Source organism: Cherax quadricarinatus, chromosome 35 (assembly GCF_038502225.1).
Source record: "Cherax quadricarinatus isolate ZL_2023a chromosome 35, ASM3850222v1, whole genome shotgun sequence".
NCBI lineage: Eukaryota > Metazoa > Arthropoda > Malacostraca > Decapoda > Parastacidae > Cherax > Cherax quadricarinatus.
The window spans coordinates 20979059-20993040 of record NC_091326.1 but is presented as its reverse complement, the minus strand read 5'-3'; the positions used below and the strand labels follow the sequence as shown (position 1 = coordinate 20993040).

At 40.6% G+C, this 13982-nt stretch overlaps 1 protein-coding gene across 1 annotated transcript in view; it reads left to right on the top strand.

The window, feature by feature from the left end:
* LOC128695095 (speckle targeted PIP5K1A-regulated poly(A) polymerase-like) overlaps positions 1 to 13982 on the top strand; it is a 121488-nt gene that overhangs the window by 2214 nt on the left and 105292 nt on the right. Inside the window, exon 2 of the mRNA XM_070091432.1 lies at positions 2553 to 2661. Coding sequence (XP_069947533.1) covers positions 2553 to 2661 — 109 coding nt within the window. The remainder of the gene's footprint in view (positions 1 to 2552; positions 2662 to 13982) is intronic.

Genomic DNA, 13982 nt, shown 5'->3' with positions numbered 1-13982 from the left:
TGGTCGACTTGTTTTTCCCATACATCCTGGCAAGTTCAACAAGTCTCACACCACTCTCATACTTCTGTATTATTTCCTTCTTCACATCTATGGTGTTTCTCACTTTCTTTACCACAGGGGTACCACTAGCAAGTTTCTTTGGGCCCATGGCAGCTTATTTCACAGTCCCACAAGCACTAAACACAACGAAATAATCATAAAATGCGTGAATGAGAGCGCAGGTTAGTGTTCACTCAAGCATAAACAAAGCTAGACTGCTCACGGCGCCTGCGCGGGGACGCGGACAGAGCAGGAGGCAGACAGGTCCCGTACCTGGCGGTCCGAAAATAGGTGCGCGTTCGATAATAGGGACACAGTTTGTCTGAAAAAAATGGTCCTATTTTCGAAACGTTCGATATGTGATACGTTCGATTTTTGAGGTTCCACTGTAGACCCATTCTTTCATATGTAGGCCTACCAGCTTTCTCTCGCTAGATTTGAAGGTGTTAGAATTTATGCGTACTAGTATGGCACCAACCCTGAAAGGGTTAAGAAAAAGTGTTTTGTAATTAACTGTTTCTATCTCTTCTTTGTTCTGTGTATCTCACATTCAGTTTCTTGGGTTGATTTTTTTTTTCTCTACACTTGCATTGCTTGTCTTATAAATTTTATTTATCTAGCCTGTTGCTACCTGCATTAGCATGTGTTGCTGACTTTCTCTTCCACTGAACACTACAGCATTAGTCCCTCATGCATAGATCAAACAAAATAAAAAATTGCACAGACAATTCAGATACAGTACACATTGAAGAGTTAGATACTCTACAGAAATATTGCTAACCTCTCAAGGGAGGTAGGTTCCTGAGGGGCTCTTAATTCAAGGAATTGAACCTGAAGACCCTTTCCTAGGGTTGAACATGATTGCCTCGCATTCTCCCAGGTGCTGTATGACCCTTATGAGTTTAACGCTTGCCACATGAGTGAAGATATTAAAAATATTGCCGGAAGCCAAAGCCATAGTCAGCACTTCTCCACATCTCCAGACAGCCTTTCACACAAACATTTTATCACAGTATTACTGTAATTTATTTTTCTTGGTTATTACTGTATGTGTTTGTTTGGTATGTGTATGGCGAGTTCCTACATGCTTGGTAGAGTTTGATAAGGAAATGTTAACATGTTGTTGGCTTGATACATCCTAAGCTGATACTGCCTCCCACATTTTTGCTATTAATGTACTGTCTTTACTTTGATTTTATCAAATGCATTTGTCCTTGGTGTGCATTTATTTTCTCTAGGTGTTGTGTAGTTATAAAATTTGGTAATGAAATGTGGCTTAGCTCCGTAGACCCACAGTAACCCCCCCAGTCTTTAGATGTTTTAAGTAATGACTAACAAAGTGTAATGTAAAATAAAGTGTATTTTATTTGATTGAAGGTGTCTGAAACATCTCTGTTTTTCCTAACTTCACATCATTTACCCATATTTTCACTTTATGGTCTTCATATCATTTAAACCTTTCACTGCCTCCCATGTAGATCTACCTATGCTGTATGTGCCTGGGGATCCATTACAGCAAATCACTTAAAGCCAATAATAAATCAACAAGAAGTGGCAGTGCCAGTGATCACTGCCAGACAACACACTCCCAACCTTTCAGAAGCCTAAACCTACTTAATTTACATAACATTTACTCGTTTTACTGTGCCTACTACATATACAGGACAGTAAATTCAAATTCAAATATCAATCCTGACCTGAAACACTTTCTTGATAGTTGCCACAAAACTTGTAGGCATAATGCTAGACACAAATATCTCTATGATATTTCTTGTGTCCGTAAAAACTCACTGTGCTTAAAAGACCTAAAATCTGGAACTCCCTACCTGATAACTCCATAGCTTCTCTATCTGCCCACTGCTTCAAAGCTACTGTAAAAAAAAAAAAAAGCTTTTCCTCATGTGATCCTAGTAACAATTAACAATGCTGAACAATTCTTTCAGCCTTATATATATAAAAGTACATGTATGTATTCTTGTTCTCATATATACTTGTATTTATAATCTAACTTTAAAGAGACTCTCTGCTTGTTTATTTTTGTTTACCATTGTGTAACACCATTGTAAGACATGTACCTACTCTACACTTCTCCACTTCAGCGACTCCCATTGTCTTTGATTTATTTGTGTTATTTTTCAGATGAAACTCAGTTTTAGAAATTAGAACTGTTACTGTGAATAGTTGCTGCTTTGAGAATTCGAATTCTTGAATATAATATCATCTGATGTAAAAAAATTGTATGGACCTATAAATTACTAGACTATAACCCTAATAATTTTTCTTATAGTCATTTACAAAGATGTATGAAATTTATTTCATCATTTCATTTTTTTATTTGAGCTAAATTTGATGCCAATTGGAATTTAAATTGGTTTGCAGATTCACATCTCATCTACTAGTGTGAGAATTTAGTTATGATTTACACATATTTACATCCTTCATAAACTTAATTTTTACATACACTATTCAGGAAAAAATATGAACATATTTTACATACAACTTTGGATCTACAGGTTTTGATCACACTACCCCAGCAGAGGCGATTATAGGGGCCTTTCTAGAGTATGGAGTGCGGAATATCATCCACCATTTTAACTACAGCTTTGTCGAGTTTGAATCTGCGTAAGTTTCAAAACTTTTATGCTGTAAATGTAGATGATTTCTGAGGTCATCTTTTTTTTTCTTTTATACATGTACTATATCAGCTTTGCTCTTGATGCTTGCTGTTTGTAAGCCAAAATAGCCATCACAGCATAGATGACATGGCACCTTTTGAAGAAACTATCAAGGTTTTCTGTGTATTAACAATATTTCTCAGATTTGCTGGTAAGAGATTGACAGGTGTTGGATCTTGTATGTTAACATGGTCTTGTAAGATGTTTATGGCACCCCTACAATTCATTACCTTCCCAGTGCTCGTTCATCTTAACCCTTAAACTGTCCAAATGTAGATCTACGTTTGCACGCGTAGCACTCCAAACTTAGATCAGTGTTTTATCTTTCATTCCTTTAAATTTGGCACAATAGGCTTGAGTCGCCTAGACATGAAAGAATGGGTCTGTGCACTCAGTGTGTGCACTATTAAAAGAATCTGGGAGCAGTTAGTACCTTGTGGGAGCACTAGTTCAATTGAGTGCCAGCTAGAGCAAATAGCATGGCAAACACCAGTGATTCACTGATGCCATGTCACATTAACACTCCCATTTTAAGAGGAAAGTAAAAACAGGTTAGATAAATACATGAGTGAGTGTGTGTGGGTGTGAGTTGGACCTGACTAGCTTGTGCTACTAGGTCTGATGTCATGCTCTTTCCTTCAGTGGATGTGACCTGACTAGGTGGGTCATTGGTCTAAACCATTGGGGGAGGGTGACATGTACCTGCCTTGCATGGGCCAGTAGGCCTGCTGCAGTGTTCCTTCTTTCTTATGTTCTTATGTATTCGGCAGGCTGGCCGGCTGGCTTGCTTTGGCTGTCTGGCTGTTTCTCTGTCTATATCTCTATCTGTCTATATCTCTGTCTATCTGTATGTCTGTCTATATCTGTGTCTATATATATATCTGTCTATATCTTTGTCTATCTATATCTCTGTCTCACATGTACACATAAGTACAGTTATTATACATTGTGTAAATTACCTAGGATAACCCAAAAATTCCAGGCATAGACAGATAGACAGATAGACAAACAGACAGACAGAAACATGCTTGTGTGTATCAGTGACAACAAATAAAGCCAGGGTTCCCCGAGCACCCATTTATCAAATGCCACCAAGCTGCTATGAGATGTCATGACACAATTCTTCAAGGAGTGCAAAAGGAGAAAGGAAAAATAAAATATATAACAAGGGAAGGTGGCAGGAGTAGGCCTGCTGAAGCAGGCCTATTCAACAGTTGTGTGATTATACATATAAAGTGTAACCACCGACTGTGAAGTGTATTCTATCATAAGTGAAAAGTGAAATCACTTGAGGAACGTGGGATGTACGAGCGTATATGGTTATAAACATCACGGGTGAAGGATTTTCAAAATAGTGATAGAAGGCTTATGTATGACAACTACGTCATCAGCATCTGGCAACCTGTTACTGCACCGCTGCCAGTACAAGTATTGCTCACCTAGTGTGGTTGCATGTTGTCGGGTTCTGGATTCTGGTCTTGCATCACTGTTAGATATTGGTCACTCACTCCTGCAAACTATTACCAGAATTAGAGTAGAAATAGCGTAGGTAAGGTGAATATAGTGTTGACAAGAGTGTGAGGAGTAGAGCGGTCTAGCGAGACAACCTAAATTTTACAACCTAGTTACTTTCTGTATTTTATAAGTAGAATTGATAAGTGCTAGAATTACTATTATTAAGTTTTAGTATGAATATTTAGGAGTGGGGGCGTACGCACGCGTGCGCTCACGCACACACACACACACACACACACACACACACACACACACACACACACAGTGCAGTAGTGGAGGCAGGATCCATACATAGCTTTAAGCAGAGGTATGATAAAGCTCACGGTTCAGGGAGAGTGACCTAGTAGCGATCAGTGAAGAGGCGGGGCCAGGAGCTAGGACTCGACCCCTGCAACCTCAACTACGTGAGTACATATACTCCAGGCAGACAGAAAGACAGATAAACAGAGACATACAGGCAGGCAGATAGACAGAGACAGGCAGATAGGCAGACAGACAGGCAGACATAGATAGACAGGCAGATAGATAGACAGGCAGATAGACAGACAGGTAAATAGACAGAGAGACAAGACATGTTTGTGTGTAACAGTGATAACAAATATAGAGAGGGTTAGCTGGAGCAGTGGGCATTTATCAAATGTCATTGGGCTGTCAACAGTACTGGGATGCCTTTCATAACACCATGCTTCAAGGTATATGCCATGGTATCTAAAACATTGTTGGGACCTATAAATACTTTTTATATATTTCTAGACAATAGGAAATAACCCAGGCAGGTGTAAAAGTTCACCTGTCATTGTGATTGTGACTACTTGAGCACTATTTCAGTACCTAATATTAGTGTCAGAAGAAAGACTGGCTACGAAATTACAAGAACTATTATAAATTGTAATTATCAGAACTTCCCAGTAAAAGTAGGTCTTAGACAGGGATGCATAATGTCACCATGGTTGTTTAATACAGTGGACCCCCGGTTCGCGATGCTATCGGTATCCGATAAATCCGGTAACCGATGCATTATATCGCAGAAAATTTGCCTCGCTTCCCGATACAAAACCCGGTATGCGATGTGGTTCGTACGAGACATGTCCATGTGTGGCCTGAACTGCCCTGTGTGTGCCAGTGTTTACAAGCCAGCCAGTGTGCGCGCATCTAAGGATACATTCGGTACATTCCATATTATCCATATTATCGCTGTTTTTGGTGCCTGTTTTTGCAAAATAAGTCACCATGGGCCCCAAGAAAGCTCCCAGTGCCAACCCTTCGAGACCAAGGGTGCTAATGACTGTTGAAATGAAGAAAGAGATAATTGCAAAATACGAAAGTGGAGTGCGTGTGTCTGAGCTGGTCAGGTTGTATAGTAAACCCCAGTCAACCATCTCTACTATAGTGAGCAAGAAAATGGCAATCAAGGAAGCTGTTCTTGCAAAAGATGCAACTGTGATTACGAAACAGCGACCGCAAGTGTTAGAAAATGTTGAGAGACTGTTATTGGTGTGGATAAATGAAAAACAGATAGCAGGAGATAGCATCTCTCAAGCAATCATTTGTGAAAAGGCTAGGCAGTTGCATGAAGATATGGTAAAAAAATTGCCTGCAACTAGTGGTGATGTGAGTGAATTTAAGGCCAGCAAAGGTTGGTTTGAAAGATTTAAGAATCGTAGTGGTATACATAGTGTGATTAGGCATGGTGAGTCTGCCAGTTATGTTGTGCAACAGAAGTCCAGTGACTCTCAAGCTGGTCCTAGTGGCATTAAAAGAAGAAGGGAAGTAACCCCGGAAAAGGACTTGCTACCTCAAGTCCTAATGGAGGGGGATTCCCCTTCTAAATGCTAACACCATCCACACTCCCCTCCTCCCATCCCAACAATCATCACCAGATCTTCATTAAAGGTAAGTGTCAATTATTCTTTCGTTATTTATTGTTATTTATTGTTATTGTTGTTATTGTAATTACTATTCTATTGCATTAAACTTAATATTTCATGTGGTAAAAGTTTTTTTTCATACTTTTGGGTGTCTTGCACGGATTAATTTGAGTTCCATTATTTCTTATGGGGAAAATTGATTCGCTTTCCGATATTTTTGGTTTACGATGAGCTCTCAGGAACGGATTAGTATCGTGAACCGGGGGTCCACGGTATATTTATAGATGGGGTTGTAAAAGAAGTAAATGCTAGGGTGTTTGGGAGAGGGGTGGGATTAAATTATGGGGAATCAAATACAAAATGGGAATTGACACAGTTGCTTTTTGCTGATGATACTCTGCTTATGGGAGATTCTAAAGAAAAATTGCAAAGGTTAGTGGATGAGTTTGGGAGTGTGTGTAAAGGTAGAAAGTTGAAAGTGAACATAGAAAAGAGTAAGGTGATGAGAGTATCAAATAATTTAGATAAAGTAAAATTGGATATCAAATTGGGGAGGAGTATGGAAGAAGTGAATGTTTTCAGATACTTGGGAGTTGACATGTCGGCGGATGGATTTATGAAGGATGAGGTTAATAATAGAATTGATGAGGGAAAAAAGGTGAGTGCTGCATTGAGGTATATGTGGAGACAAAAAAACTTTATCTATGGAGGCAAAGAAGGGAATGTATGAAAGCATAGTAGTACCAACACTCTTATATGGGTGTGAAAGCAGCTTGGGTTGTGAATACAGCAGTGAAGAGGCGGTTGGAGGTAGTGGAGATGTCCTATCTAAGGGCAATGTGTTGTGTAAATATTATGCAGAAAATTTGGAGTGTGGAAATTAGGAGAAGGTGTAGAGTTAATAAAAGTATTAGTCAGAGGGCTGAAGAGGGGTTGTTGAGGTTTTTTGGTCCTTTAGAGAGAATGGATCAAAGTAGAATGACATGGAAAGCGTATAAATCTGTAGGGGAAGGAAGGCGGGGTAGGGGTCATCCTCGGAATGTTTGGAAGGAAGGGGTAAGGGAGATTTTGTGGGCGAGGGGCTTGGACTTCCAGCAGGCGTGCATGAGCGTGTTTGATAGGAGTGAATGGAGACGAATGGTATTTGGGACCTGACGATCTGTTGGAGTGTGAGCAGGGTAATATTTAGTGAAGGGATTCAGGAAAACCAGTTATTTTTATATAGCCGGATTTAAGTCCTGGAAATGGGAAGTACAGTGCCTGCACTCTAAAGGAGGGGTTCGGGATATTAGCAGTTTGGAGGGATATGTTGTGTATCGTTATACGTATATGCTTCTAAACTGTTGTGTTCTGAGCACCTCTGCAAAAACAGTGATTATGTGTGAGTGAGGTGAAAGTGTTGAATGATGATGAAAGTATTTTCTTTTTTGGGATTTTTTTTATTTTTGGGTCACCCTGCCTCGGTGGGAGACGGCCGACTTGCTAAAAAAAAAAAAATATGTACAGTGGACCCTCGCCTGACGCTATTAATCTGTTCCTGAGAGCTCAACGTTAGGCGAAATTATCGTTAGGCGAATTAATTTTCCCCATAAGAAATAATGGAAATCAAATTAATCCGTTCCTGACACCCCAAAGTATGAACAAAAAAAAATTTTTACCACATGAAATATTAATTTTAATACACAAACTGAAGAAGACTTGCACAGTTACATGACACTTACCTTTATTGAAGATCTGGTGATGATTGATGTGATGGGAGGAGGGGAGAGTGTTGATGGTGTTAGTGTTTAGAAGGGGAATCCCCTTCCATTAGGACTTGAGGTGGCAAGTCCTTTTTCGGGGTTACTTCCCTTCTTCTTTTAATGCCACTAGGACCAGCTTGAGAGTCACTGGACCTCTGTCGCACAACATAGCTGTCCATAGAGGATTGTACCTCCCGTTCCTTTATGACATTCCTAAAGTGTTTCACAACATTGTCAGTGTAATAGTCACCAGCACGGCTTGCAATAGCTGTGTGAGGGTGATTTTCATCAAAAAAGGTTTGCACTTTAAGCCACATTGCACACATTTCCTTAGTCTTTGAAGTAGGCAACTTCCTTAATTTCTCTATCCCCTCCTCCGAAGCAGTTTCCTCATGTGTGGCCTCTTACTGTTGAAGATGATCTAGCAGCTCATCAGTGTTTAGTTCTTCATTGTCCTCCTCCACCAACTCTTCCACATCCTCCCCACTAACCTCCAACCCCAAGGACTTCCCCAATGCCACAATGGATTCCTCAACTGGCATAGGATTCCCAGGGTTAGCCTCAAACCCCTCAAAATCCCTTTTGTCTGCACTTTCTGGCCACAGTTTCTTCCAAGCAGAGTTCAAGGTCCTCTTAGTCACTTCCTCCCAAGCCTTACCTATAATGTTTACACAATTGAGGATGCTAAAGTGATCTCTCCAAAACTCTCTTGGAGTCAATTGAGTTTCTGAGGTCACTACAAAGCACCTTTCAAACATAGCTTTTGTGTACAGTTTCTTGAAGTTGGAAATGACCTGCTGGTCCATGGGCTGCAGGAGAGGAGTGGTATTAGGAGGCAAAAGCTTGACCTTAATGAAGCTCATTTCCGCAGAAAGTCGCTCTGCCACGTCTGAAGGATGACCAGGAGCATTGTCTAATACCAGGAGGCACTTAAGGTCTAATTCCTTTTCAGTTAGGTAATTTTTCACAGTGGGGGCAAATGCATGGTGTAACCAGTCATAGAAAAAGTCCGTAGTGACCCATGCCTTACTGTTTGCCCTCCACAGCACACACAAATTAGCCTTGAGGACATTGTTTTTCCTGAACACACTGGGAGTTTCAGAGTGATATGCCAATAAAGGCTTCACTTTGCAATCACCACTAGCATTGGCACACATCAACAGAGTAAGCCTGTATTTCATAGGCTTATGTCCTGGGAGTGCCTTTTCCTCCTGAGTAATGTAGGTCCTGCTTTGCATTTTCTTCCAAAACAGGCCTGTTTTGTCACAATTAAACACTTGTTCAGGTTTCAGTCCTTCACTTCCTTGAATTCCTGCACATATTTTTCAGCCGCTTTGTGGTCTGAACTGGCAGCCTCACCATGCCTTATCACACTATGTATGCCAGTACGATTCTTATATCTCTCAAACCAACCTTTGCTGGCCTTAAATTCACATATGATCGCTTGAGATATACTATCTCCTGCTATCTGTTTTTCGTTTATCCACACCAATAACAGTCTCTCAACATCTTCTATCACTTGCGATCTCTGTTTCGAAAACAAAGTTGCACCTTTGGCAAGAACAGCGTCCTTGATTGCCGTTTTCTTTGCCACAATAGTAGCGATGGTTGATTGGGGTTTTGTGTACAACCTGGCCAGCAAGGAGACACGCACTCCACTTTCATACTTAGCAATGATCTCTTTCTTCATATCCATAGTAATTCTCACTCTTTTTGCTGTAGGGTTGGCACTAGAAGCTTTCTTGGGGCCCATGGTGACTTATTTTGCAGGTGCAATCACTAAAAAGGCTGTGATAATATAAAATGTTCCGATTGTATGCTTGGAAGCAACTGCGGTGGCTGGCTTGTAAACACTGGCACCCACGGAACAAGTGAGGTGGGCTCAGGCCGCACATGGACGCGTCTCGAACGAATCGCGTTGAGGGAGTTTTTTAGCGCTAGCCGAGGCAAAATTTTTGCGTTAAAATGTATCGCTAGGCGGATTTAACGTTATGCAATGCGTTCGTTAGGCGAGGGTCCACTTATATATATATATATATATATGTATATGCGTACATGTACGTATATATAAATTAAAATAAAAATGAGAAAAAAAGGTATATCGGCAACACTTCTGCAAGCAGCAGGAGTCAATATTGGCGACAGGTGAGCATCCAGAGCCATCTTCACGGTCTTATATTTCGGTAAGTATTATTTATTTTTTTATTAACACACTGGCCGATTCCCACCAAGGCAGGGTGGCCCGAAAAAGAAAAATTTTACCATCATTCACTCCATCACTACAGTTTTTAAACTGCAACATTAACACCCCTCCTTCAGAGTGCAGGCACTGTACTTCCCATCTCCAGGACTCAAGTCCGGCCTGCCGGTTTCCCTGAATCCCTTCATAAATGTTACTTTGCTCACACTCAACAGCACGTCAAGTATTAAAAACCATTTGTCTCCATTCACTCCTATCAAACACGCTCACGCATGCCCGCTGGAAGTCCAAGCCCCTCGCACACAAAACCTCCTTTACCCCCTCCCTCCAACCTTTCCTAGGCCGACCCCTACCCTGCCTTCCTTCCATTACAGACTGATACACTCTTGAAGTCATTCTGTTTCGCTCCATTCTCTTTACATGTCCGAACCACCTCAACAACCCTTCCTCAGCCCTCTGGGCAACTGTTTTGGCAATCCCGCACCTCCTCCTAACTTCCAAACTATGAATTCTCTGCATTATATTCACACCACACACATTGCCCTCAGACATGACATCTCCACTGCCTCCAGCCTTCTCCTCGCTGCAACATTCATCACCCATGCTTCACACTCATATAAGAGCGTTGGTAAAACTATACTCTCATACATTCCCCTCTTTGCTTCCAAGGACAAAGTTCTTTGTCTCCTCAGACTCCTAAGTGCACCTCTCACCCTTTTCCCCTCATCAATTCTATAATTCACCTCATCTTTCACAGACCGATCCGCTGACACGTCCACTCCCAAATATCTGAATACATTCACCTCCTCCATACTCTCTCCCTCCAATCTGATATCCAATCTTTCATCACCTAATCTTTTTGTTATCCTCATAACCTTACTCTTTCCTGTATTCACTTTCAATTTTCTTCTTTTACATACCCTACCAAATTCATCCACCAACCTCTGCAACTTCTCTTCAGAATCACCCAAGAGCACAGTGTCATCAGCAAAGAGCAACTGTGACAACTCCCACTCTGTGTGTGGTGTGATTCTTTATCTTTTAACTCCACACCTCTTGCCAAGACCCTCGCATTTACTTCTCTTACAACCCCATCTATAAATATATTGAACAACCATGGTGACATCACACATCCTTGTCTGAGGCCTACTTTTACTGGGAAATAATCTCTCTCTTTCCTACATACTCTAACTTGAGCCTCACTATCCTTGTAAAAACTCTTCACTGCTTTCAGTAACCTACCTCCTATACCATACATCTGCAACATCTGCCACATTGCTCCCCTATCCACCCTGTCATACACCTTTTCCAAATCCATAAATGCCACAAAAACCTCATTAGCCTTATCTAAATACTGTTCACTTATATGTTTCACTGTAAACACTTGATCCACACACCCCCTACCTTTCCTAAAGCCTCCTTGTTCATCTGCTATCTGATTCTCCGTTTTACTCTTAATTCTTTCAATAATAACTCTACCATACACTTTATCAGGTATACTCAACAGACTTATCCCCCTATAATTTTTGTACTCTTTTGTCCCCTTTACCTTTATACAAAGGAACTATGCATGCTCTCTGCCAATCCCTAGGTACCTTACCCTCTTCCATACATTTATTAAATAATAGCACAACCACTCCAAAACTATATCCCCACCTGCTTTTAACATTTCTATCTTTATCCCATCAATCCCAGTTGCCTTAACCCCTTTCATTTTACCTACTGCCTCACGAACTTCCCCCACACTCACAACTGGCTCTTCCTCACTCCTACAAGATGTTATTCCTCCTTGCCCTATACACGAAATCACAGCTTCCCTATCTTCATCAGCATTCAACAATTCCTCAAAATATTCCCTCCATCTTCCTAATACCTCTAACTCTCCATTTAATAACTCTGCTCTCTTATTTTTAACTGACAAATCCATTTGTTCTCTAGGCTTCCTTAACTTGTTAATCTCACTCCAAAACTTTTTCTTATTTTCAACAAAATTTGTTGATAACATCTCACCCACTCTCTCATTTGCTCTCTTTTTACATTGCTTCACCACTCTCTTAACCTCTCTCTTCTTCTCCATATACTCCTCCCTCCTTGCATCACTTCTACTTTGTAAAAACTTCTCATATGCTAACTTTTTCTCCCTTACTACTCTCTTTACATCATCATTCCACCAATCGCTCCTCTTCCCTCCCGCACCCACTTTCCTGTAACCACAAACTTCTGCTGAACACTCTAACACTACATTTTTAAGCCTACCCCATACCTCTTTGACCCCATTGCCTATGCTCTCATTAGCCCATCTATCCTCCAATAGTTGTTTATATCGTACCCTAACTGCCTCCTTTTTTAGTTTATAAACCTTCACCTCTCTCTTACCTGATGCTTCTATTCTCCTTGTATCCCATCTACCTTTTACTCTCAGTGCAGCTGCAACTAAAAAGGGATCTGATGTATCTGTGGCCTGTCTATAAACATGTACATCCTGAAGTCTACTCAACAGTCTTTTATCTACCAATACATAATCCAACAAACTACTGTCATTTTGCCCTACATCATATCTTGTATACTTATTTATCCTCTTTTTCTTAAAATATGTATTACCTATAACTAAACCCCTTTCTATACAAAGTTCAGTCAAAGGGCTCCCATTATCATTACACCTTGCACCCCAAACTTACCTACCACACCCTCTCTAAAAGTTTCTCCTACTTTAGCATTCAGGTCCCCTACCACAATTACTCTCTCACTTGGTTCAAAGGCTCCTATACATTCACTTAACATCTCCCAAAATCTCTCTCTCTCCTTTACATTCCTCTCTTCTCCAGGTGCATACACGCTTATTATGACGCACTTTTCGCATCCAACCTGTGCTTTAATCCACATAATCCTTGAATTTACACATTCATATTCTCTTTACTCCTTCCATAACTGATCCTTCAACATTATTGCTACCCCTTCCTTAGCTCTAGCTCTCTGAGATACTCCTGATTTAATCCTATTTATTTCTCCCCACCGGTAAGTACTGACCCTAAAATTTTTTTTTTAATCCTATAACATGTAGAAAAATGGGATCTTCATTTTAAAAGAGAAAAATTATTTTTTTGTTTTTCCAAATATTCGGAGCGCCACACGAGTGAATGTAGATCTGCGTTTGGACAGTTTAAGGGTTAATAGGATAATGGTGGTGCAGATATTTTCCCATTTGAAAAAAATACTTCCTGAGGAATAGGAAAGGAATTGTAAGTTCTGATCTTTTCCAATGTTCATAGTAATTAAAGTGGATGGTGTCACATCACCTGATTGGAAATGCATCATTTCCTAATACAGTGGACCCTCAGTTATTCGCCATAATCCGTTCAGAAGCTCGGCCTAAAACTGAAATGGCCGTAAACCGAAATAATATTTCCCATAAGAATTAATGTAATTACAATTAATCCGTTCCAGACAATTTTTTTTTTTTTTAACAAGTCGACCGTCTCCCACCGAGGCAGGGTGACCCAAAAAGAAAGATAAAATCCCCAAAAAGAAAATACTTTCATCATCATTCAACACTTTCACCTCACTCACACACAATCACTGTTTTTGCAGAGGTGCTCAAAATACAACAGTTTAGAAGTATACGTATAAAGATACACAACATATCCCTTTAAACTGCCAATATCCCAAACCCCTCCTTTAAAGTGCAGGCATTGTACTTCCTATTTTCAGGACTCAAGTCCGGCTATATAAAATAACCCTCCTCACACTCCAACAGCTCTTCACGCTTGCTGGAAGTCCAAGCCCCTCGCCCACAAAACCTCCTTTACCCCCTCCCTCCAACCTTTTTGAGGATGACCTCTACCCCGCCTTCCTTTCCCTACAGACTCATACACTCTCCATGTCATTCTACTTTGACCCATTCTCTCTAAATGACCAAACCACCTCAACAACCCCTCTTCAGCCC